The sequence below is a fragment of the Bombus vosnesenskii genome, unplaced genomic scaffold, assembly GCF_011952255.1.
Source record: "Bombus vosnesenskii isolate JDL3184/JDL3185 unplaced genomic scaffold, Bvos_JDL3184-5_v1.1 scf7180000013340, whole genome shotgun sequence".
NCBI classification, from domain to species: domain Eukaryota; kingdom Metazoa; phylum Arthropoda; class Insecta; order Hymenoptera; family Apidae; genus Bombus; species Bombus vosnesenskii.
In genome coordinates this window covers 1,742,802-1,770,552 of record NW_022882977.1, presented here as the reverse complement: position 1 = coordinate 1,770,552, position 27,751 = coordinate 1,742,802, and the positions used below count along the sequence as shown (strand labels likewise).

Genomic DNA, 27,751 nt, shown 5'->3' with positions numbered 1-27,751 from the left:
CAGACTCAGGGGCGGAGACAAGGTTGCACGATTATCGTCACTGCCCCTAGAAACGTTCCTCGACCGCCAGTGTCGCTCAGAGCGGGTCGCCAAGATGATCGGCGCCCTTATCGCGCAGACAACCAACTCGTATCGTAGATTCGAACGATCGAATTCGTTCTTCGTGATTCTCCTTTGTGTCGTGATTTTTATTATTAATATCGATATCGAGAAGGTAGACGCCACCGTGTAAACCTCGTAACATCTGGTCGATTAAGTTTACGCTCTTCCAGAAGTTCCGTTCGAACGAGTTCGAAGTAGGTTTCGGTCATTTGGTTCGGTTGCATTCTCTTCACTTCATCGAGAGGTATACTTGTTTGATTATGAGAAGACGTTTTGATTGGTCGGCGACGGGGTTACCAGCGGTTTGGACGTTCGTAGTGCCGTGATTTCGAGACACTACAGGGGGGTGTAGATATCCCGTGTAGGCCAGCGTATCCAGCGATTGCTGGTACACGGGCCAACGCCACGCGATGCTGGACCTTAAGAGCAGCGGGACCACCGCCGCGGAACTCCCACGCACCACGGCGTTCACCAATCTATCCATGCTGTTCGCCGGTACGTTCGTCGATTTGCGTATGTGAAACACGTTCAGTTTTGCGCGGTTCTTTATTTTATGCGAGGCTGGCTTTCGTTTGGGCCCCCATGCGCTCCATTAATCCGGTGATGTCGATCCCTTGGCAGCTGATTCTGTAAACAGTGTAACAACTGTATATTTCGATCGAAATATTAATTTAGTTTGAAATTAATCGACCTGATACGACCTGATCGAGCAATCTATTCAATTTAACGTCTTCTGACATTTTTAGAATATTTTTGTATTTTCAGTTCTCAGAGTCATAGCTGTCACCTGTTTTGTTCATCGTTTCGATCAAATTTTGTTTCTTCTAAAATTTCATCTATCGTTTCTTCCTATCGTGTACGTTTTTCTTAGTTCAGAGATTCTTTTGTTATACTTCGTAACGCTAAAAGAAAGTCTTATTAATAAATTTCTTGTCCCAATTTTACGTTAAATACTTTTTTAAAACGTTACAAATTCTGTTCGTTCGCAAAAGTGAGAACAAGATCGAGATATAAAAGATATAAATCGATAACGATGATCTAGATCCAGCGATGATCCATGTGCGACCACGTGGCACTATGGTTTCGTTTGACGCTGTATGGCGTGCATGGAACCTCGCGACAAGTGAATGTATCGAAATAACAAAAAAGAATAGCTTGATTTTTCCAATGGTACTCTCTGTTCTCTCTGTCGCGTTTGATGCTGAAGGGGCTGACACCTTTCAGTTTCACAGACTTTGGACGATAAAGTTCTTCGTGGTGAATAAGACAAGCTGATTCTAGTCTTCCCTACAAAAAGATTATTTTTATCAATACTACGTCACAACCTCGTGTAACAAATAACGGTAAATAAATTTTACAATAAGATTATAGTTTCATTATGAAGGACTTATTTCTATATTTATTTGTAAGAAAAGAAAAACAGGTCATCTTACTCGAACCACTCGAGGCTCCTTCTGTTGCTCTTCGCTAACTTTATAATGAAATTTGCTGGTATTTTATCTGAATAAAAAATGTATCATAAACGAAGCTCGGCGAATACAACAATCTGCAAATAATTCCACCATTCACTTGCTTAAAAAGGTGGCGACGATCCTTTAAAAAAGAGTAGCTCTTCCCTCTAATGCGAATAGACGTAACTAGAAAAGCCAGAGAAGAGAGCAGGTAGTTGGAAGAGAGTAGATGATTCGCAGGCTGAAACGGTACATTAGCGCACGAATAGTCCCTGACGTTTTCGTGAACGTGAAATCCGAGGCCCTATTAATGGAACATGGTCTCCAGATCAAATGAAGGGGATAGTAAAGACGAAAGGTTGACTCGTTTCGTACACCTAGGCCTTCTGTTTGCACAGAAAGACGGACTTTCTGCGAGCATGACGTACCGTACCGCGTGTGTATACACATGGGAGCCACCCTCGTGCCAATAACTGCCAAATGAAAATATATCTGTCTGCAAACAGACCGGCGGCGCTCGAAACACCGCCGGAAGAATCGACCGAAGGTTCCTAAGGGATGATCGCGACGTCCCTGAAACCAATACCGTGCACGCGTTTCGATCACCACCGTGACAGCAGTGTTAACATAAATATCTTAGATAAATATAGGTGTTCGGATAAATATAGCAGATTTTAGATATATAGAATATAGGTAGAGTATTTCAGTATTTGGAAAATATAATAAAAAACGGTACAGTGATTCGCATTAATATTTGGATACCGCTATATGGCATTCTTATAAATTCATTCTTATACAATATACAAAAAATTCCTCTGCTCATCTTCTTGTATTTATGGTCCAATATCATCCAATATCACATCACAGTGCGATTGTTCTATTTTATTTGTATTTGTTTAAAATAGCGTTGCATGTTGTTGGCAAATATGTAGATATATATAAAAATAATACATAAATATATTTTGTTAGCAAAAATATAAATGTCATTTATGTAACGCATATAGCTGATTACGTAATATCGCGATAAACTACATGTAATGTGGAAATTTGATATGTAAGAATTAGAAGAGGTATTTTAATCTGTTGAAAAATGCATACAGCAGTCAGCCACAGTATGACGAGACGTTGGACCACAGATGTAAGAAGATGGCAATGGACAGAATATCGTAACAAACGTGACTCGGTAATTTTGAGCCATTCTAACGATACTCGAAGAAACTGTTCTCGACGATCGGAACGCAAACTTCGCAAGCACCGTCTTCTCGCCACGCGAAAAGCGATTTTAATCGATCGTCGAGGCCGGTGGATCATATTTTCCAAAGTGCACGGACTTGGAAGAAGGCGGTGTATCGTTAAGGGGTCGTAAAGATTTTCTTAAGGAATTGTTTTTCAACGAAACTCGCTGGAAGGCGGCGATCAGATATACTTTACGGCCACCAAGCGATTCACAGAACTGATTACCTTGCAATTGCAGACGGTATACGTCTTCTAATAACTTGACCTAAAAAACAGAGAAAAAGAAAATTGTGTAATCTCTCGCGAGGGATCGCGAAGCGAATGTAACACGTGCCTGGGCTGCATTTTATAGCTCGATCGATGTGCTGCTTTTCTCTCAACATTGTGTTGTAAACTGTTATTTTCATTGAAATTATGACGTCTGAGCGTCGAAAGATTTATTTTGATGATTCTGTGATTCGTATTTATGCGAGCTTCTCTTTTCCTTCGCGTTACAGATGCCAGCAGCTCGTACAAAGGAGGCTGGAGCCACGCCACGTCGCCAGCTCCTGGACAGGGTAAGTTTCTTTCGTTATTCCTAGTTCATAGTAATTTGACGTTCTATCGTTATGATCGGAGGTTCGTACTTTCGGACGTTTGCAGTAGTTCGTGGTAGGAATAATCGTTTCGACCTGAGCTTCGTACGTCGTAGAATGTTCCTGTTGCTGTGTAAGTGAAAGGTGTTTCTTGAAATTGTAGCTCGTCGATTTGTCGAAATGGCTTCCTCTGGAACACCTCGCAAAAGATAAAATGTAGATGATTTATCGATTTTTGCCAGCAGATCTTAAACAGGCTAAACATTTCTTTGATCGTTTCTAATCTTGATCGTTTTTTGGAGAAAAATTCCCCGTTTTTGTCATCGTGCTCTTCCCAAAGAAGAAGTGATTTTGAAATAGAAAAGCTAATGAAGAAGAAAAGACAGACAGATGTGGCTAACGGTTAGAATAGAAAACCTATGCAGAAATTCCAGGAAGAACCTAACAAACCCCAATAACTCTACCATAAGAAGCCTCGTAACCGAAACCGCCAGAGAGAAGTCGTCTCTACGAATCGATCCTTGTTGCCATCTTATCGGCCACGGGTGCTAGGACTCCAGTCCCTCCTTCTCCCTTCTCCACCTCCAGATTTTCCTTCTCCCCGTTCTCGATTCGCTACATACAGCCCGGCCAAAGGGTGGTCGGAGGCGCCTCCGGGTGCAAGTTCACGCGTCGCGACTCCTGCCTTCTTCCCTCGCCTTTGTATTCGAATCTACGACTCTCTGCCCATACATATACGCAGCTGTACACGTATCTGTATAAGAGCGTAATACATGGAACACGGTATATTCGCATATGTACTGCGGATTTTTTATGGAAAATTTAAAGGCGCAAAAGTGCAGAGAACGCGCTTCCTGTAATTGCAAAGATATACGAAATATCCAGAATACATTATCTATTCTAACATCTGTTAGACGAAACAAACCTCTGCCCGGATCTCTGCTCTTTTAGTTGCGTTCAATAAAAATACCAATTTGCATAAATATCTTCAGTCCAGTTATATACATATATATTTCTCCTTATACACATACGTATGTGTGTGTGTATATAATATATATGCATACAGAATACAAGTATTTATACATATATCTGTGTGAGTCTACCTATGCATATGCGGATGCACGCATGTATACCTCCGTGTGCGTACGTGTGCACGCATGTCATGTGTGTGTATATCTTTGATATGTCCATGTATGAGACTAGATTGTATGTGCCTTTGTATATGTGAGAATTATGTGTGCGTGTAGGTGTGTGTGAGGACGGGGTGTGAGTGGGCGTCCCGGCGCTTTGTGGCGCGTTGAACCGCGGCCCCTTTGTCGTCGAGAGAGAGAGAGAGAGAGAGAACAAGCCCCGGGGGCTGTGTAGAGACGCTTGGCCGCGCGGCAACACCGAACAGCCAGGCCCCACCCTGTGGACTGCGCTGGCACAATCATCTCGCGGAGATCAGAGAGCCCTGCCCGCGGGCAGCTTGTTATAAACGGCTTCTGGACGCCCGGCCAGGTTACAACGCCATGGATCAGCTGGCAAAGAGCGAATTAACGCTTTGACTCTCCGCTATTCAGAGGTTTGGCGAAGAAAAGAGGGACGAATTGGAGGATGGTATTTTATCTTGAGTTCTCGGAGTGGGAAGTTGGTTTTGGAAGATTTTATGGCTGAAAGAAAAGGATATAGAGTTGTGCGTGGATTTGCATATTGGAAACTATGGAGGAATTGTGATCTGGAAAAGGTAATTTGGTAGGTAAATTGGATTTGGTTTAAATGAAAGGCGAAGTGGAGTTCAGGAATAGTAGGATGTTCTTTGTTCGACGTTTTTGTCTGGTTTGAGAAAGCGAATATCGGTTTCGAATCACTTTATGGGAAAATAAAGGTGTACGGAGGTAGGTTTGCTTGATAGGAAATAGCAAACCGAAGGACAGTTCCTTCTTAAGGAACTTCTTAAAGAAACAGGACTACCTGTTTCTTTATGGTTTGAAGAAGCGAATGTGAATTCTGAAAGATTTAATAGGAAAGATTTGAACGTATAAAAGCAGTGCTCGTTAGTAACAAAATTGGGAGGTAAATCATCGTAGAGATAATAATTGTAAGAGTGAATGTTTGTACGAACCAGAAAGATCGCACATTAAGCAGGTACATTGGCCGGTTCCATGGTATACGTAGTGACACAATCATTTCGCGGAGTTCAGAGGTTTAGCTTGGGGTGGTTTGATGTAAACGGCTTGTGGTTTCGACGCCTCGTTAGATTGCAATCACCATGGATCAGTTGTCAAAGAGGGAATTGATGGTCTCGTTCGCACGTGCGGATCGTACACACAGCGATAGCATTTTCAAATCAAAACTGAAGAACGAAGAACACGGTACTATGGATACAGATAATCTTTCGGAAACTTTGGTCACTTTTAATTTAAATTACCTTCTCAATTCTTTAAGCGTACGACTCTATGATTACAAATTAATACTTTTCTCTTATTACGGTTGTTTTCAGTTTGATTGATATCTTACAGAATTGGATAGAGAAAGTATAGATAGAAATTTTCTCCAAATAAACTTCAAATGTATCTTGATATCTCAAAATGGAACGAGTGATATTACTATTAAAAAAAGAAGAAAAGTAGAAAAATGTATGACAAATTGATATAAAAGTCAATTACAAATACTTGTCACTAATTTTATCAAACACATTAGTAATGAATCGATCAAAATATGTTTTATAAGGAAAGATTTAACGCTACAGTTATCAGAGTACTATAGCCGATATAGGTAAATGGTAATTTTTAGTATTGTATAATAATTTTACAAATTTGCTACGGCATACTTTCAAGGATTTAAGCGGTAAAAGACTTGTCTGTCGGTTTGACTTATTCGGTAAAAATGTTATACTTCGTTATTTTACGATCGATTTTATAGTCATTGCTTGTTTTAGTGTTTAAGAGTCGAATAGTATTCTTTCTTCGTATTTTTCTAGATGTCTTTGTTATGTTTTTTCTTGTAGTTCTTGAAGTTCAATTTCATTCATTTATATTATTTATATTCGTACAATTACGAACTCGTATCCATATTTATTTATGGTCCCTTTTAGATTGTGAAATTCTACTTATCGTACGATAATTACGTCCGATATTACAAAAAGAGCGTCAGAATTTCAAATTATTTCGCTCGCACAAAACTTTCAATTTACAGTTCTTGTTATATTTCAATTCTTCTAATATTCAGACTTCGCGTATGATTCATTTTTATCATTTATTTAACACGAGGCTCGCTTTCTTTTCAGATATAGGAATTTTACTGACTGTTTTTGATACAAAAGGCAAAATATCATCAAACAAACTGGCTCGTGAATTCATGTAAATTTTCCCCTTCTAAATAAATTTACATGGTCGCCCTTATCGTTTGTTTATCATAATATTGGAAACTCGAAATGTAACGCGAAAGGTGATTACCATAGTCTGATAGAACGACGAAGGAAACTATTAGCGGTGATCGTTTCCTCAGCTTTCAATTGGAAACACAAGAGAAATTAAAATTCTAGAAGTCCTATAACATTCATTGTTTATCGTGAAAGTCAGCAAACTCTGAGTTAGCGAAAATTTCTCTGGAACCGGTGACCCAGCACCTTCTGTTACTACACTACAAAATCCTAGCTTACTCAGTCTCTACACCTCGCCTTTTATCATTTCACGCATCAACGTCTCCAGCAAGCTCGCAAATCGTCAACATCGTTCTGATCGTGGCCAACTTCCTTTGACTCGGTTTACACATCACGGGGCAACGCGAAAGGGAACGAAACCATCGTCAGCAGGAACCTCGTGAAATTACGCGACGACGCGTGTTGGCCCCGGGCCACTTTGTGGCTCTCGCGTCAAATTGAAATTACAAGCTACCCTTTCGTCCGCACACCTCTCACAGGCCAAATTAATTTGCTCTTCTTCTAACAATATCCCTTTCTGTCGAAAATAATTTAGAATGCGTTTCCAACGATACGACGATATCTTCTTCGATACTCTTCCCATTTCTTCGAGGTGGTAGATGGCGATGAATAGACTGCAGATTTTTATGCAAATTTATATCTTTGTAGATTTTTAGAGAGATGAAAAAATTACAGAAATAGAATTTAAATAGAGGTTCGACATCGAAAACGTTATTAAAAAGTTATTAAACGTTAAAAAACAAAGCTCTACTTTGAATATTTGATATGCGTTCTGTGCATTTTTGCATACTTGAATTTCGCACACATGCATCAAAAACCCGCGGTCTGGTGATAAACTATCCAACGATAGGTTCACTAGGCCATAAACGAATATTCCAGATACTTATATACGTTCCCCGTGGTAATTCGAGCAGAGTCATTAACGTTGATCGCGTGTTCGCCGAAACTTATGGTGGATTACGCTTGTATACTTCTTATCGATGGAAGGAAGCTCCACGGCGCATTTTGTTCACGCGATTTCTTCGGAAGAAACTGGCGACTCTGTTGCGTAACCATAGGCGAATATACCAGGCGCTGTGTTGCTTTGCAATATTATCAGCTCCGGCATTTATCTTTTACTTGCTTACTCTTGGACACCGTACAAAAATTCCCTAAAAAAAGAAAATCCACTTTAGATTTAGAATCTTATTACTATCGATCATCATCGTCTTACTAATTTCTACTACGATTCAACGACAAGAATAATTGACATTTAAATCATCTCTATAGCACAAATTTTCCAGAAGGAAATTCTCCGCGTTATCTTCAAAATCAATAATCTTCGATCCGATACCTTCGTCCAGTTCTCCACACCTGTACGGCAGTCTGAAAGTGCTCAAAAAATTGGCGATCGAGAAGTCACACGAAAGGTCAGACATGTTCCACGAAAGGAACAGGCATGCACGAGGGTAAAAGGTTCGTCCAGGCATAGATATCGACCTCCGTTCTCAACCGGTCTGCCCAGTGGCCAGGAAAAGCGACTCTAAGACAACTAGTAGAACAATAAAAGTACTCCTCCCTGTTTCCACGTCCGCCACGAGCGTGCCTCGCGTGACTTGCTGACCCAAGTCGACCAACCCTCGACCTCTCTCCCACGTGTACATATATTCCTACATCTGTGCACACATACGTATACATATGTATTTACACATGTGTATATGTGTGTATGTGTATCCGAAGGCAACCCTAACTTCCCTATGATAATTACGTACTCCGGCACGGCGACGCGTGCCTTGGCAGTTCGCTCACGCGCCTGATCACGTATGCCGTGACTATCATACCACCTCGACACCCATAGGTAACGACCTGGCCACCCTCCACGCCGGATCTCCGGGGTAATGGGCGTTTGAAAAAGTGCAATCGAACGTCAGGTTACCGTGATTCAACGGTGAATTGAAATCAGGCCTCTGGTTGAAAGAGTAGAGGGAGGTGAAACAACGTAAGCAAACAACGCTGAGACTTCGTTTGGATGTTTATGGTTGTAACGTTTGTCCGTGCGTTGACTCGCCTGGAACAGTTAGTCCTTTGTGGAAGGTAGTTGGGTGGCGAGGTTGGTAGATTGGTTTGTTGCGTAGAACGTTTCGATACTAGAACTACCAGTTTGTAATTTTTCGTGTTTCATGGTTTTTTCATTGTAGCATTGTAGTTCATTCATTATCATGGAAGACGAACATGGTGAAACTTGGGAAACCAGATATGAGAAGGTGCTTGAAGAGTAATGATCGCCTGCTTTTTGCGGATGTAAACTCCTCTTGGATGGATGAAAGGTCGCAGAGTGTTGCAGGGTAGACTCTAGAAATCCAAAGTACCTGCAATGATAATAAACATGTGTAATCTGAGAAAATGAACTTGGAGAATCGTAGAGGATAGAACATGTTGAAACTTTAGGATCAAGTATTGAGAGACAGGCTTGAGGAATAATTACTTTTGTGAATATAAGCTGTTCCTGAGCGGATAAAAGCTTCTGAAACATGGCAGTTCGAGCCTTCAGATACCGAGGTATATGAAAGGATAACGATGAACATTGCAAGGAGTATGTACGTTAATAGTGAATTGGACAAAACACGGAAGATATAATACAATCGTCAAGACAAGAAGATTCTTGTATACCTAATGACAGATGTATCTTCTGCAAGGAAATAACGCAACGTCTCGCAAGTATTTTAGCCAGCATACTCAAGAATCCACTGATACATAAATACCGATGTAAAGTGAATACTTCGTTAAAATCGTGCAATCTGCAAAATCTGAAATTTGAAACAAACGAATTTCAGTCTCGATTCGAAGGCCCTAAACAAATTACGCGATATTCATATGCGTTTAGAGGCATAAACGAGACTCGATCGCAGCCGAATTTTTACACCTTGAGGAACAACAGCTTTTATCGTTTCACTGGCGCTGTTAACTACGTATTTTCTTTACCGCATTACGTCGTTCGTGCTCAGGGTAATATGTTTTTGTTCATCAGATAAACTGTTGGTTGTATCAAATCCCATTTGTAACGACGTGTTACGCGGAGCGAAATTAATCGTTTCCTAATTATCGCATAGCGTGAACGCGACAACCGACCGAATGAACACACTCGAAGAAAAAGGATTCTTGTCTCACCGGATGATCTTAACGCGCCGAAAGATTTTCTTTTGCATGAAATCCCGTAATGCTTATCGAGCAAAGTTCAATTAATGCCGACACGAACGCGTTCACACGGCCTCAACCGTACCGATCCTTAGGTTCAAACGTCTCTGTTTGCGCGAACCCGATCCCGGGCATCGCTTAATAATCATTCCCCCTGTTAAGCGTATACACTTATTATCGTGACTATCGTTAAAACATATTCGATAACGGTTACTTTGAAAGGATTTACCTATTCCTGTAAAAAAGTTAAATAGGTTTACAACTTATAAACTGTTATATTACAAACGAGATTTATAGGTTTGTATGCTACGCGTTTTAAATAGCGTTAATAAATGTCACAACTGATAATACTTCGTCGACGAAAGTTGTACAAAATGACGCGACGAGTTGTACAAATGCGAGATAATAAAAAGCCGAAATCAAAAGTAAAAATTAAACGATTCCCTATTAAAGTAGCTTCTAAGGATTTGGTTCAATCGCAATCGCGTACAATGTCATTATATGAATACCTTGAATAAATTACGAATCTTTTAATCTGCTCGTCGTTTGCTAAAACAACAGAACTCTAAACTTTACATAAACGATTTGTCGTCTAATACCAAACAAACATTTCCCTTCTTAAATACTCTCTGGATCAAAGAAACACGATACAATATATCCTCTTCTTAAATACCCTACTCAACGCCATACAAAATATCGATGTTCGCAAATAAAAAGGCTATCATATTGAGCATGTTCATCAGACGGTTGGATTCGTGCGGATTTAAGTAGCATGCAGCTCGTGTACCCGTTGATAGACGTTGAACGACGCACGGTTAAAGTGGAAACGCAATCGGCGCGCACCCCAACAAGAAATCGGAGATGAATACGGGCCGATACGAAGGGAGAGAGTGGAAATGCGGCCAGCCAAGCGTAAACGTGTCACGCATAGGCACGTGGCCGTGTATGTACTGGCGAGAAGGCATAGTACGAGCGACTTGGACGTATCCCGCGACCCCTCCAATATGTTACCAACGTTTCTTTCGTCATTCCCATTCCATCCAAACGTTGTATCGGCTGGAAGAATAATATTGTGGCTGAGACACGACCGGTACCGATCCAGCCATTCTTATATCCTTGTATCCTTGCAGCAACCCTTCTTCAAGCACATTGGCCATCGATGTATCGAATCCAAATGTGACACGAAGTTTCTAGAACGATATTACGTATATATGTAGTGACTGGTATATTCAAAGTTTCCCAAGTTCATGTTTAAAGTGATGAAACGACGAGAGAATTATTGAGCAGAGAAGCGAGAATGATAACCTTAGTGAATGATGGATTAACGGCGTATTTGGTGAGATAACAAAAGAGAGTTCTAAGAGATTTTCAGTATTTTGTTTAGCCGTATACGAAATCTCGCGATTGTAAAATTAGTAGTCTATTAATCTTGGAATATTGTAGTAACTAGTATACTGTAGCGTACTCTAATTATCGTAGAAAAATGATAAGTCTTTGTTACTTGTATGCTATAATAATTTTCTCGCGCTGGAAGCTCTCATAACTATTCAAGAATAAATTCCAATCTATACAAAGTGGATATTTAAACTTTAGTTTTACTTATTCTCATGTTTATGGGATAGAACTTCCCAGTACGGTACTAAGAGGATTCTGTATACACAGATGTAGTATTGCAGGGTTAATTGATGAGAATAGGAATGTCAACTGACATGGCACTACTATAGCTGTCTAAAATTCATAAATATTCACCGTGGAAAGACATTCCGCAAATTCCTCGTCGTCCATCACACAATGGACAATGAAAATGATCGAACATTGAACAGTTCCAAATATCCTTTCATTATCTTCTTCCCCTTTTCCATACTCCCACGACAACTGTATTCAATACCAAACATTTAATACCATCGAATTTTTGCCAAACAATAAATTTAATACTGGGAAGTCTACCTGAGCCCAGGCAATCTGCTAATTACTCTGATCAAGATAATCGTTTCTACGTCGAAGTCATCCTTTCAAACATGGTGATTGCCGTTGCGGTGTCGTAATTGTTGCCCGATAAAGCGAATCGATTCCTCAATACAGGCTGGAAAAAGGACACAATGCTACAGGCAGTCGCTCGAGGAGATCGTCGCATCGAAAATCGAACGACAAGGCCATAATTCTATCAACGGTATTGTTTATCCGGCGAAAGGACGATCCTGCATTCGGCGGCGCCCATTTTTATTGTCGTAAATCTGGCAGCGTGAATGTGGCGGTCACGCGCCGTTTCCCGGTGACTTGTTGCCCACGATCCATGTCTCCCGGGTTTTCGTGGCCGTGGGCCACGAGCCTGTGAACGAAATCCGTGCCAGAACTTCGCCGGATCCGGTCGGTTCCCCGTACTTCCTGGTTTATCCGCGTCTCCCGCTGCCATTCGGCTAAAATGTCGCGACTCCTACATTGCCACGGCAATATAGTTTTTATACTTGGTAGCTCCGGTAAAGGACTTTGGGTTTTACGTGGACCTGCAACGTTTCAGTTTCAGCATGATGGTAACAAGTTTGATAATAAAATAAGTAAAGTAACGTCTGTTTAATTGTCCTATTTAATGCAAGGTAGCTATACCATAGAAACGAGCAATAGAAATTTATAACGTACAACCTGTTATTTGTTATTCAAGTAATATTATTATCTGGTAATATATTATCGTACAAGATACTTCAGGTATTGATAAGTCGGAATAGTAGTAATGGATAATAGAATTTGTATAATTAGTTACTTACGACGACTAGATAGAAAAGTGATAGGCATTCTATGTTAATCATCAACTGGTGTAACAGTAATACATCTTCTTCCGTGCATCTTTATATTACCAGAGTATTCAGAGTATTAGCTACCTATGGTGCCCCTTAATACATACAGAACTAATCATCAATCAAGTTCTTCGCTGATTAATTATTTATTTGTTACTTGCTTACCAACAACTTACCATTCTTATCGTAGCACCGTGCAATTATTTATGTTTAAGCTTTAATTCGTGTTATCTTCCCTTTCTTCTATTCTTCTATTTCTCTGAGCAAACGCAATTGCATCACCGACTGCATACTAGAAACAATTTTGCCCTCGCAATTCAAATCCTAGAGTTACCGTTCTAAAAATATTCCTTCGACCACGATACTCCTAAAATATCTAAACTGATTATACGCTAGCTTTACCAATGTATCAAGCAATAAAAATCCATTTCTTTATCTTCGTTATTATCTGCATAGCCTGGCCCCTGGTTTGTAAGCCTACGTACTCATAAAATTGCATTTTTACGTGACCTGATACGGGCGAAGAATTTCGCGGCCCGTAACGTTTTCAGGATTAAGCAGGGACACATAGGGACCAAAGCTAATCCCTGCTACCTTACGAGCCACTCGTTTTCCAGCCAGCACGTTTAAAGGGTCGCGTGCTACGCTCGCTTGTTCATTATTACGCACCGCACGGGCAACAGTGATTTATGCCCGAAATAGGCACACCGCTCCAGACGGCTGTGTGTATGAGTCAGTGATACCACTTAAGGCCAAATCGCAGAGTGATGAATTGACTTATTGTCGGACGTAAATAAGAGCGGCGGGTGCCGGTGTTTTAACCTCGTTCAGACACGATTAGACCGATCGCTTTGGCCCTTGTATCGCCCCTGTATTAAATTATTCCATTCGCCATTTCACTTGCCCGGAAACCGGATGTCGCAGCAATAGGCATCGAAACTTTCCTCCTTCCATCGTACCTTATAAAAGCATATTGGACTTTTAATTCGTATAAATTTTAACGCAAGGTCTTCTTATGTATAGTTTGGTGGTTAATGGGATTTTACAGACTAATAGATGAAATAAATCTACCTTAAGCTTACATCTTGTAAGTATTCATCTTGAACGTGATGCAGGTTAATTGTATTGCGGTTCATGGGACATTTTCCTGTGACATGAACATCAAGGATGATATAATTACACAGCCTCCTGGAAAATAATTTAAAAGCCAATCATCCATGTGTGCAAAATTTTGTTATACTTTAGCAGTTAGAGGAATTATAAGTTGGATAGAATTATTGTACGTAGAGATTTCAAGATTATTTGACATTTACATCATGTACCGTTTAATTAACACTAGAGCTGCCAAGCTACAATTTATACATATCTATAGAACTAATCTGGTTCCTAGCAAAAACTTGTAAGGTGAATAGGATTAGGAAGCATTAAAGACCTAAAGAAAATATTTGTGCAGAATATTGGATCTTCTCCAAAAGAGTAAACTCCAAAAGAGAGTGCGTGTGTTGATTTGGAAAAATAATGAAAATACATTTCCATAAACGTATATACTAAGAATTTAAGAGAAAGAAGCTTATCGTGAAAAAAATGTTATAATACCAGATGATTTAACCGGGACAGCGATAATTTTAATTGCCGCAATAAAGTTATTTGCGGCGGTCAGCCAGAGGTAGAAAGAGGATGGTCTTAACCGTTATCGTGAAAAAGGATCAGCGTGCACGATCGAGTAGAATGGCTGAGAAATCAAGAGGGCTATAGTTTCGATACGATGCGTGAAAGTAAGGAAACAAGCATTGCACGCAACTGGCTCTTTAAAGTTGCGCGAGCAAGCGAATCGCTTGAGCGACTCGCGCCAGTTACAACGCGATCTTTTCCTGGTAAAACCGCAATTAATCACAATTAAGCGATTGCCGTCTCGTGTCGCGTTGCAGAATTTTTCCACCGCGCTGCCACGTTCTCTGCTAACCGTATAAGTACAGAAGATTTAGCGTGTGCCGCGTCAGTTTCTCTGAAAATAATTAAAAATCACGTATACAGGAAGTACTTATGAAATGTCTAAGAAAATTATGTAGCCCCTAAAGGCAGGTTCAATTACAGCAAGAATGTACTCACGAATGCAAGTTAATTTCCGATATAAATGTTTCCTTTCAAGCTTCAGCACTTATTCACAAATTAGCGTTTCTCCTGATAATGGTGGATACCTAAGTATGTTAATATACAGATGTTGTAATAAAAGTAGACAGGCATATATAATAATAATAATGTCTCTGTCTCGATAAACGACAGTAATTAGTTTAAGAGATAAAAGTACCTGAATATTTTTACTAATCGTGGGAGCAAGATATCCAAAATATCTCTGATAGGTCCAGTTCCAGTAAGAATTCTTTACCATTTCAATCTTCGCCACATCATCAAGATCTGAAAGACCGCTCATTTTCTAATTCCATAGAAATTCAAGATGTATTATGCAAATGACAAATGTATGATGCAAAGACAGTATCAAGAGGATTTGTTAACACTTGTGGCAGAAAAACGAAACTGGAAGTTCAGATATAAAGGGCTAAAAATATGGGAAAGGTACGGAAACGGAATAGTAACGATAATTGCACGAAGCTGTGTAGCGACGCTGGTTGAACAGAGGTGTGCATTAGGAAGTTGCCCAAGTTCCAACAAAGTCGTGGAACGACGTAGACGTGGATGATTCCCCTTCTTGCAGGCCCCAGTAGCATTGTAGCGACGACTGAAACAACCAAAGAGTGCAGCAGCTTGGAATAGCGAGTCCTTTGATCCTCCCCCGTGGAAGCTGTACGTCGCCTAACAGGATTACCCCACCCCGGGTAATTGCTCGTGAATGCGCAGATATACGCGTGACAATAGCAGAACGTCTATTCGAAGTGACGTAACGTGTCTGACGTACACGACTGTCGATGACTTCTGTGCTACTGACCTTTGAACTTTATAGTTAGAACATACGCTGTACCACACAATCTTTAGCAATATGATTCTTAAATCTCAACTGCCATTTTAAAGTCCTGGAAAATATCAGGTATTATAAATATTGCCATAATTTCACTGTTAAATAATAGATGGAATCAAGTGTCTTACCATTAGTAAACATGAATTAGATTGAGTGACATGATTATCAAATTAATTTATAAATTCAGATTTTAACTTTTATTTGGAGGATCTTGTAAGCCTATAAGAAACGATTAACGAATTAACTCGACGTGGTAAGGGTGCTGGGTACACCCGATTATAGAGTTCTAGTATCTTAATTAAAGTGACTATGATTAAACAATGTACTCATGTGATGTATATACTAAAGATGACTTACAATCAACCAATGTCGAGCACTCGCTATATAAAACCGATGTCAAACTTCCAATTACGCTAGATATACTGAAGGTGACTATAGTCATTCAACTATACAACAATATGAGTTGTATATTAAAGATAAGTACAGTTGACTCTATCTCAATGAAGTTGGTTTATGCTACCTCGTTTATCATCACGTAATAATTTATATTGTGGCGAAGAAATGTCCAATCTAATCCAAACTTCTTCGTTCGACGTTTAACTCTTCTTTTGCTTTCCTCTATTTTCAATTGTTTGACAGTCTTACTCATAATATGGATCATAGTTTCTTCTCTGAAGATTCCGTTTAACCCACTGAAAAGATTAGACAGGTTAATAAAAGCCAGTTAATGAGAGCTCTTTGAAAAGTGGTCTGATGATGTTAGACTGTACAATAGGCAACATACAGAAGGAACTTGTTGACTTGCTGTCTGTATAGTATGACTGACTCGGCTGACTCTCCTTATGTGATACAGTTAAACAGGTCATGTATAGTACTTGAACGTTACAACTTGAAACTTTGCATTTCTGCCTTTCCAATGTTTTCGTTTAGTTTAGACGCTGTGATATTGTATCGTGAGAATAATTTATGTAGACGGATAAAACAGCTGGAACAGGGATGCAAATAAGGTCTCAGTGGGCAGGTGCTGCTTGTTAACATAGCGTAACACCAGCTGCAGATTTTTAACTGATTTTCTAACATCTTATGAACTTTTGCCAAGCTATTGAAATATAGAGGCATATCTTTTCCAGTAACAATGTTTCAAATTCGTTTCTCCCGTGCTTGTGCAAAGCTAGAGGAAATATGAAAATCATCTCAACTTTCATCTTTCTATTATCATTCGTCTCTTCTTTCAAAAAACAATGTCTAAAGTACATATTTCATATTTCTACAAAACTATAAAGAGTACAAATCCCTCTATTGTAAAAATTTCAATCTTCTCTCAAAAGCAATATTTAAAATTCACCTTGCATACAACTACAAAATTCTAAACGATACAAAAATCACTCCAATCTTCTTTACCCCTTTATCATCAAAATGTATATCTTCTACAAAAAAAAAAAACCGATTATATCTCCTCATTCATTTACCTCTACAAGATCATAAAACACTATAAGGTATCATTTCGATCATTTTCATCCCTGCATGAACAAAATTCTATCTTCTATAATAAATTGAAAAATCAATGTTTGAACTTCACATCTATGACGTTTACTCGAACACGGAGAAACGAATACAGTCCAGATTCCAGAACATCAAGATTCCGTGTCATCAGGATGTCGGAGTTCGTCTTTTGACGTGGAAGGCCACCGAAGTCGTAGCCCTACGGCTACGCTGATTGTGGCGGACCCTCGCGACCTGGACCGTGGAGTTGCATCCCTCGTGCAAGATTCTCCCGCGTGCCAATCAGAGACGAAATCAAATTGTTTAACACAGCGGACACCAACTGCTATTTAGAAGCAGCATCTGCCTTGCACAATCAAACTGTAGGATTCCTACAGGATGCTCCAGTCGCGTCAACTGGAAAAGGAAAACAAAATCCATTTACTGTGATGATGTTTCGCAATGTCTTCATACGCTAATGTATTATTTTATATGTGAAATTTAACCTTCTGCCATGGTCTATTAGCTTTTATCGAAGCTGACGTTTCCAAACAAATATAGGATATAGCATACATATTTTTATTTAGCATACACGTTTTTATCTTGCTCACTTCTTGCTTCTAAAACTTCAATCCGTCATGCAGGTTTCTAACAATTTGGAACCAGACGTGTCATCCCTGTTGATTCATTGTCGATTCTTATTTCCAATTCCTTAATTTTCCTTATAATCATTCAAAAAAAAAAAAAAAAAAAAAAAAATAGCATCAGAGACGTATTAATTGCCTTTATCGACTATCATTTGTGTTTGTTGATTCAGACTTCACTTTGAAGCAATTATTCTATTCGATACCAAAGACTGACCTTCTCGATCAGCCGAACCAATTGCCTGCCGATTACCAGGTTTCCACGGTTTTCGGGGCAACGAGAAGATGAAACCGATAACGCGATACCGGACGACGACAGGGAAGGGGCGATTTCCCGTAACGAGAGCATATAACGAGGCGAAATTAAGGGGCATTGTGCCTTAAACAGATTGCACAGTGGCGCGAACGTGACCGGTAGGCATGTTTCCCCGTTGCTCGATCAACTTGCACGTATATACACTCCTATCCATAAGTCACTGGACACTTACGTGTATATACGTATATATACATTTCGGATAAGGAGTAATGAGCTTTGCTATTACAATATAAAGTTGACAGTTATTACTTATTATTGTTCGTATGCGTTATAAGGGAAACCGAATTAAGCTAAATTCTTTGTATTCTTCCTATTGAATTGAATATTCTTCGTTCTCTGAATTATAGTAAATTCTTTGCGTTCACTGAATTGAATTGAATTCTTTGTCTTGCGTGTGTCTTCTGTGTGAATTAAAGTAACTTCTTTACATTTTCTGAGTCGAACTAGATTTCAAGAAAATCTCTCAATTTTCTAACTCTTTTGAATACCCCACGTTCTACTTAAAAAATTTTGTTTCTACATACAAACACAATCGACAAATATTGTATTCTAGACAAATCTGCTCACCTTATAAATTATACATACATTACTATTATTATATTAGACGATATTATCATTACAATTATATTACTACAATTATATTAGAAGTTCATTGATATAAAGTAACGTATGTTTATTACATTTTGAAAACCATCAACTTGATTCTGCTGCTCAATGCTTAATAAGAATTATGTTTAAAATTAGTAAGTTTCTAGTGGCTTATAGACAGAGCTATATACGTATATAGGTACACATATAGGAAGAGGAGTCGAAAGCCTGATAAGGCGATGGAGAAACCAACGCGTCGGTGGAACGTGGAAGCGGGGAGAAACGTATACGAACCACTCAGCCCCGTGTTTGCCTACACGGAAATCCTCTCTAACGGATTCTAACGCTCGACCGAGCTTGTACTTTTTCATCTTCGACCAACCGACGATTTTCTCTGCACCCTTTTCCTAACGGACCTTGCCGCTTACGTCGTTTCTCTGCGATATCTTCATCGAGGATAGGACATTCTTCAAAATGACAGACTTTAAGTCTACTCGTTTCTGTTAGAGAAGGATAACAGGTTGTTAATATAGTGATCGTTGAATGATTTAAATGTAGATTTTGAAAGTATAAAATTGAATCGGTATCAGTATTTGATCTGTTTTATTTGGGTTTTGTGTAGAAAGCTTTATTACTACCTTGTGTGTACAAACCTTTCGGAGGAATTTGAAGAAGACCTGGATAACGTGAAGAACGTAGAAGTTAATCTTCTCAAGTTCTTAGTATTTGGAATTTTCTGAAATTTTGAAACTGCAACTTTGGAGGTGATGTTTTGAACTTCGATTGGACTTTAGATTGGACACTTCATTTTCCGAAATTTCGGGGCTGAAGTTTTGGAACTCTCAGGTTCTTAACATTTGAAATCTCCGTTCTCCGAAGTTTTGCAACTGGAGTTTTTAAATTCTAGAAGTTTTCGTCTTCAGGAGGAGATCCTTAAAAGAAAGATATAGCGTATAAGTTTCTATGAATTTGTCTTTATAATTGGAACAATATGTTGAGAATAACTGGTAATTACTCTCTTCCAGGATACGGAAGCAGCTTATCCAAGTCAGCACTGGACACGCACACCCACCTCAGGCAGCCTGGTATGTAGTAGGTAGATATTTTTGAGAAGTTAAAGCACTACACCTTCTTAGTCTACGGCAAAGACAGAAAGAAAATATTATATTAATCATAAATATTATTGTATAAATTTACTAATAATAGATTTTCTCGTTTTATCATATTTTTATCAACGATTGTCCTTTTAGTGGAGACTAACAAAGATATAATTCTAACAAAGATTGCAACAGTTAAAATAGTTGACTTATTAAAAGAATATCGACGGATACACGCGAGCTAAAAAATTACATATCATGATCTACAAAAGAGCGAACATTCACGCGTGGCCCAATCGACGGTGATTTTCGACGTAATTGCACGGAATGACCTTCACGATTATTACGTTCGTCACTAATCACGCAAAGCCCCTCATTCCTGACTTTTCAGCACCACGCCCAAAAATTACTCTTTCCGACTGATCAATAGCTTTAAATAAGTGACTCGAAAACCGTTTCTAATGCTTCTGCTCTTATTATTACAAATATTCAAAATTAAACTAAATAAAATATCTACTAATCTAATCTATATAAACTAGAAGATTATTTCTACAAAGAGAAACTGACGTACTTAATTGGATTACTTCTATATAAAATTTATATTCGACTAAACTAACTAACTTTGCATTAATACCGTCAATATCTTTCAGCATCTCGGCGGAATTTAATTAATACATTATTTATTAGGTAATTAATATATGTATCATATACTCCTATTATCCTTCCAAATTATGATTAGAAAGTAATTTATGCAACGTTCCTTACATTACCCAGTATCTATTGAAACGACACTTTACACAATCAGAAAAATTGAACTAACAACTTCGATTTAAACTTTAAATAAGCAGAGCAATTTGAAAAAGTATCACAGAAGGAACGAAGCGTATCTAGTATAGATAGAATTAATATATTATAAAAGTAAAGCAGATATCTCTTCCTTTCACTACTGAAATCAGAATATCATCACCATCAACCGGTTGATGCTTTACCGTCAGTCAAATTTGATTTACATAAAGTAAAGTTTGAATAGAGAATCCAACGGAAACCACGGTCTCTACTCAGATCGATGTAAATTTTCGTTCGAGAATTCTGAGTTTCCGCCAAACGAAGAAAAGAATCTCCGCAGATCTAACTTGAAACAGGATCACCGGTGTCCATGGAATTCTCCATCTTCTTGGTCGAGCAGCTTCATAAAACATAGGATACTGAAAAGTTACAGTGGCGTTTCAGTATCTCTGTTGGCGGTTTCGGCTCATCCCTCCCCCAACCCCTTTAGCCTGTTCAGCAGATAAATGGGTGTACCGCGCCCCTTCCCATTATTAACTTGTAAGTGAATTACCGTTCGATCGAAAGGCGATCACTCCGCCACGCGTTTCAGGGGATTCATCGGGCGAAACGACCTTTGAGGTCCGGCAATTCACCAGCCATCCCCATCGTGTACGTCTGTCCCCTATTATAATCTGTTGAAATGTATTTTTATGGGAGTCGAACCAACGACAGTCAGAATTATACAGTTGCTGTGATTCCTTTCCATTTTCTTCCATTTCCATTCTTGATTTCTCTTCTTTTAGATAATACCGAATTCAGATACTTTTGATCTTCTTCCTGAAAAATTCCATGTTATGTATATTTTTAGAGGAACAGCGGGATTATATAAATATTCTGACAGCTTTAAATTCTGTACATCTTCTGCATCAAGGTGCATAAATCTACTCACTTGTCCGATTTATCTGAATCTACTGAATTCTCATCTCACATGCCTGGATCTCCTGAATTGTCCGACTTGCCTGGATCTCCTGAATTGTCCGATTTGCCTGGATCTCCTGAGTTCTTTCTAAATTCTGCAAGTTTCATAAAACGAAGTAAAGCAGGTCAAATCTAATGAAACTACACGGTCCACTAGCATTAAACCAAACTAACATCAAGCAAGCCAAACCTAATTGCAAGCTTAAAATTTAATACTTAAACTACCGATTTTTACATATTATCTACATCTGTTATTATGTACGTACTACGTCTACAAGCGCTATCATATACATTAAAAAAAGTAAAAAAACATAGAAACGTATAATATCCTGGTAAGGCAAAGAAAGATTGTTCTCCGCATCTGTCACGCGAGGGCCATATTTTGATCATTTAGCTCACGCTCGGTCGGAACGCGATGCTCAGTTTAACAGTGTTCGCTCTCTCAGAAGACATTCGTGTACGCCCTTTGAACCACTCCGTCGTTCGTTCCTTCAATTGAAATTATTATGATCCAAACGAACTCTATTCTATTGTAGGGTTGCGATTATATCCTTTTGTACGGTTGTAGGGCACTCCAGGTCTGAGCAGTAGCGAACGACGGTGATGACGCATTGTAAGGCTTTTAAAGGGCGATACAGGGAGCACTGGGAAACAACCGTGTAATGGATAGGTATATGTTCGGAGGAAATACCGACGAAAGAAGAAGAAAAAATTATAGTGGCCTCGAGTAGAGAAATATAAATTTTTCCGCTCTCCTTCTTCGTTTTCCACGAATGTTCTCTGCAATTATAAACACAATAATTTAACAATTCCATGTAGGAACAACAGAATGACCAACAGAAGAATATTTCAAATCCGTATATGATAATTTTAATAAAACTTACATAGAAAATAATTTTAGAACAAATATTTGATATATGTGTTTTCTGTTAGCGATCGTGCTTGACTTAGAAAAATATACGTAAAGATTATTACTGTTTGGAATAATTAATAAGTGCTATTATTATTAATTATCGACTCAGATATTATGATAATGTAACTCTTTTAATTGCGTGTTGCTGAATCGACTGGGTAAAAATTAGATCATACCATAAGAAGTTGAAAAACAAGTCATTGCTAGAAATAATATAGGAATTATAGACGAGAATATTCGAAAAAGACAAAAAGACAAAAAAGTTCTCTTGTAGAACTAACTAATTAAAACTAACTTGAACAACTATTATTGGAAAGCAATTTCATAGAAAATTCAATGAAAGGATCATTCCTATACTTACTATATATACTTAACAATTACCAAATAAATTTGTATACGTGTATCACAGATGAAAATGAATCTAAATATTCCCTTTTAACATCTTCTAGGATTATCGAATCTGAAAAGAAAACGACAGAATTAAAAAAGAGACGATCACTTGGGCAAAAAGCAAGGCAAAGTTTATGAATGAAGATGAAAGGATTGTAAATTATGAATCGAATCTTTCCAACTGTTGTAGATCCCTATCAAATGTTCGGAGCGACGAGCAGTCGGCTCGCGAGCTCCGGTTCCGGTCAGATTCAGCTCTGGCAATTTTTACTCGAGCTACTGTCGGATTCGAGCAACGCCGCGTGCATTACGTGGGAAGGAACCAACGGCGAATTTAAGTTGACTGACCCTGACGAGGTGGCGAGACGTTGGGGCGAAAGGAAGTCCAAGCCTAATATGAATTACGACAAATTGTCGAGGGCTTTGAGGTGAGTGACGTTTCATAATCCTCCTTTAACATACGAAGCATAAATCCTTTAATAATTAGTACACCTCTTATCCTAAGTAAACTTTAGAACGCGCCTTATAAATTTTATAAATCGGTATAATATATACAAGAATTCCTGTAATTTCAATTCTTGTCATATTGCAAAAAGAAACTTTAAGAAGGAAATATAATAGAATACTAATTAATATTATTTAAATTATAAATTACTGACAAATAGTAACAATTTTTATAAATATCTTTTTAAATACCCACGATATTCTCAGATTAAAGGCCCAAAATATTCAAACTTAAAATCCATATCGCTTGTGCCAAATATTTCTTCGAATCCTCCAAATATAAATTCACCTTTCGTCCGTTCTCGTATCTCTCTTGCCCAAACCAAGCCACGCATCATTAGACCATTAGACCGCGCGATTAAACCGCAATCCAAAGGGCTAAAAAAGAACGTGAGCGAGAAACGTCAATATTTAACGGATAGACGTCCGCGCAAAAGATCCGGAGAGAAAGTAAATTCGTTGAACGAAAGAGGACGGTAGCGCACAACTATGACGGGGTTGGCGCAGAGAAGCCAGGGGAGAGAAATTTCAATCACCGACAGTCAGACCGACGGCAGACGCGGTTATTATTTTTCGATCAGATCGACTGATTATATTACCCGAGACTGCTCCGCACTCTCCTCTTCCTCTCTCTTCTTCTGTTTCTATTCACCACCACCATGGCTATCCCTTCACATAGCGACAAGTTTCAAGCTTTGCCGCGCGACAGTAACTCGACAAAAAAAAAAAAAAGATAGGAAGAGTCGTTTCCGTCGCCGCGGAAGCGGAGTCGTTATCGGCTTTGGCAAATAGAATTTATTAAATAAGAACTCGCTGGTTGCATGGAGATTTTTACGGCTTTCAACGAGTTCGTAAATCGCCGGTTTATGGCGGAACGTGGTCTCGCTCGATCGTATCTCGACCAGTGTGAAATAAGAGGATAGAAGGACGAAGCTTGGTACATATCGTAGCTTCAATGCTGTGGCTCCTGCCTCTGTTATCTTATGTCCTTATCTTTGTTTTCGTTGACGATTTAATACGATGAAATGTGGCACAGCTTCCTGAACTGTTGCTTGAACCTGAAAAATAATAAATGGAGAGTAATCCCACAATAACAATTAAGATAGTATTCATAAAATGATGATCTTCTTTCTTCTACCTTGTATGCGTCTCCATTATGTTACAGAATTATTATACATAACGCATTTTCCCTTATTAAATAGCAGAAAAGAACCTCGATCTTCTACAAATTTCTTCAAACTAACTGTCAATTGGCATTATCGAACCACAGAAGAAATCTATGTTAAATTTCCAGATAGGTATTGGAACACTCATACTATTCTACATACTTTCATACTCTTTATCACATAAAACGCAAAATACAGATTAAAATCTAAACATTCGTAGATCCCCTATACATATACTTCAACCGAGGTCATTTTCGTTAATCGTTCTAGAAATATAATCTTCTCGCATCCATGTTGCATCGAGGCATCCGTATCTACTTGCAGGTACTACTACGACAAGAACATCATGACAAAGGTCCACGGGAAGAGGTACGCGTACAAGTTTGACTTCCAGGGCCTGGCGGCAGCGACGCAGCCCGCGGCTGCGGACCCAGCCGCGTACAAATACCAAAGCGAGTTGTTTATGTCCGGTTATGGGCACGCGAAGTTGAACCTTATGCCACCACCGGCCGCCTCCGTGTCGGTCTCCGTTCCAGGCGGCCTTTTCCAATCGGCCTCCAGCTACTGGTCCACGAGTCCGGGTGCCAACCTGTATGCGGGACACCACACGGCCTCTGGCCATGTGCCGCCTCATCTGGGCACCTATCCGCACTACGCATGACCCACCGCCGAACACTGGGGCGCCCTGGGTACGCCACGTTAACAAGTTTCTACTCGAGGGAATTTAACCGACCGCCGCCATCGCGGTCTACGTGTGCCGTCGGTCCGTGGATTCCGCAAATAGACCACACCTTTTGCGATTGCACTATCCTGCTGTAGTGGTTGGTGATGTCGTTTTATCTGTCCTCTTGCAATTTTTGTTTCTTTGATAAGTATTTATATCCTTCTTCGATTCCATTGAATTCTTCATTTTCTCATTGCCTTTGCTTGGCCAGAAAGTGGATGATGAAGTGAATAGAGAAACCTCAAAGTATTAATGTAACCTGTGAAATTTTAGACGAATATTAATTTTATGATTTTATATAACATGTAGACAACGTGCAACGTGTATTAGGGAATTGGAAAGGTATGTATATGAATAATTATGTTTCGGTATCTGGGCAGATATCGCGTGTACAGATATTAGAGAATGTTATATGCTTATTAATATGTGCATAAGAATATGTGTGTATTTACATATTCAGATAGTTTAATTCGTGTATGTTTTAATACGTGAACGTTCTAGCATCTAACGTTTTGAAGAGATCACCGTCTCAACGGTTATGTACTATATCACGGTGTATCTAAGAAATACAGCGACCAAGTAATAACATACACAACGAGATTATATTTTTAGAAATCTCTAGGTTACAGGTAACATTGACAATTTTTTCTCTGAAGATCCAGCTCTCTTGGAGGACAGATCTCCTTTGAACAATATTAAACGAATCAATCTGTTTCGGCATATGTAATATCCTAATATAATATTCTAATATATATTTTATCTTAACGCGTGTTAATTAAAAAAATTACGCGAATTAAACTACAAATACGTTGATTCATATAGCGCACATATATTTAAATAAACATGAAACGCAGACCTCTATCGGAAATTAGCTATTTCATGATGGCAATAGAATTTTTGCATTGAAGATTGGCAATTTTCATAGTAAAATCATGAGAAGTTCCAAACTCGTAGATTCCTGGAGCACGTGTCGAGAAGCATGTAAAACACTGTTTATTATAATATTGCCCCTTGCGTGACCACTGGACAATGCAAATATTCAGTGACACTCCCGCAAGACTGAATGGTTTTGTTCGTGGATTTGATGGAAGAGAATCCATTTCTGCTTGAGCATGATCGCTGTTCCCTGAAAAATAGAACAACGTTGAAATCTTTATCTTTGGTCGTAATCTTTCCTAAGTTTATTGCTACTGAAAGATAAAATTATAATTCTACGCAAAACAATGCTCGAAAGCTATGATTTTACTATCAAATAAAATACTTGCTCACGGTTTAAATAATCTAGCACAGTTGATATTTAAGTCATGAAACTTTCCGTTTCATCCGACATCAAGGAGCACGTGGACAGATTAAACGATCAAACTAATCAGCAATATCATAGTCGCTGTCACGACCAGCCGATCTGGTTCCTTAGCAGCAAACAGCGACCAATTTAAATTACTGACGCGAAACTGACGATCACGCGAGACCACTCTACCCCCAAAAAGCTTTCGTTTACGACCGACGGTGCACTCAAATTATTGTAAGAACGTTGTACATACAATATAATGGATTACGTAAGTACAGGGTACGTTCACAAGACGATTCTCGTCAGTCGTTTTATCTCGACGATATCCAGTACCATCATTGGCAGTAAAATTTGTATAATACTATGGAAATATAATTTATATCTGAATTACTCAAGTTTCATTCCTAAACACAAAGAATTTTCGTTTTCTATTATCTATCTAATTTTGCTAGAAGTTATTACGAATAAAACATAGTTGAATTCCATTGTAGATTTTACAAGAATTAGAAAAACTTTAGACCACTCAAAGTATCCATCGTTTGATACATAATTTTTTGAATCGTTATTCATAACTTACTGATGTCATAATTTGATATTATTTAATCAAATTTCCAATTTATTAGAATTATCATTATTTAGAATATATAACTGTGAATTAATATCTGTGGAAAGATTCTACCTTTCTATATTCTAAATAATAATAATCGTTAGTAATTTTTATATCACTTGAAATCTTAGTACGTAGTTAATTTTCTAATACTAAGATCCAAGTAGCAGCCTTCCAATGTAATTCAAATGAATTGTAATTTCTTCACTCCAAACATTGAATTATAGAATCTTTGATTCGTTTTCAACAATCATGCATGATAACGCCGCGATGAACCGCGTGTCGAGAATTATCCTGTCCGAAAGGACGTCGCCTTGTACGCGAATAACTAACCGGCGTACTTCCGCAGAGAAACGTCGGTGTTTCCGACTGGATGGAATCGAACATGCGCATTTTAACGAGGAATATCTCCGTACAGATGCACGATCGAGCAATTTCGAGAACGGTTCGTCGAATCAACGATGATGACAATGAGCCACATGCGAGCATCATGATGGTCGACGATAATCGAACATCCAAATAAGCTTGATCGTTCTTAGTGAGAAATGTTTACATGTT

The 27,751-nt window shown here is 38.8% G+C and overlaps 1 protein-coding gene and 1 long non-coding RNA gene across 3 annotated transcripts; one reads left to right on the top strand and one right to left on the bottom strand.

Annotated features, from left to right (window-relative positions):
* Window positions 1–442: 442 nt before the first annotated feature.
* Window positions 443–25,812, top strand: LOC117236130 (transcriptional regulator ERG homolog). The gene is made up of 5 exons (XM_033498821.1): window positions 443–597; window positions 3,287–3,346; window positions 19,784–19,843; window positions 23,095–23,332; window positions 24,899–25,812. The coding sequence occupies exons 1-5, from the start codon at window positions 513–515 to the stop codon at window positions 25,233–25,235; spliced, it is 780 nt and encodes a 259-aa protein (XP_033354712.1). The 5' UTR covers window positions 443–512; the 3' UTR covers window positions 25,236–25,812.
* On the bottom strand, window positions 9,532–12,059 carry LOC117236131. Of its 2 annotated transcripts, XR_004493793.1 has the most exons (4): window positions 11,910–12,059; window positions 11,712–11,837; window positions 10,978–11,152; window positions 9,532–9,574 (listed from the first exon to the last, which is right to left on the bottom strand). It is a non-coding gene; the product is annotated as an uncharacterized LOC117236131 (long non-coding RNA). The 2 variants fall into 2 exon arrangements; XR_004493792.1 differs by lacking the exon at window positions 9,532–9,574 and having other exon boundaries at window positions 10,640–11,152.
* Window positions 25,813–27,751: the final 1,939 nt, after the last annotated feature.

Coding starts and splice junctions, on each gene's coding strand:
- LOC117236130 (XM_033498821.1), top strand. CDS start 513: ATGCTGGACCTTAAGAGCAGCGGGACCACCGCCGCGGAACTCCCACGC. Junction 3,347..19,783: donor GTCGCCAGCTCCTGGACAGG/GTAAGTTTCTTT, acceptor ACTCTCTTCCAG/GATACGGAAGCAGCTTATCC. Junction 19,844..23,094: donor CACCCACCTCAGGCAGCCTG/GTATGTAGTAGG, acceptor CAACTGTTGTAG/ATCCCTATCAAATGTTCGGA.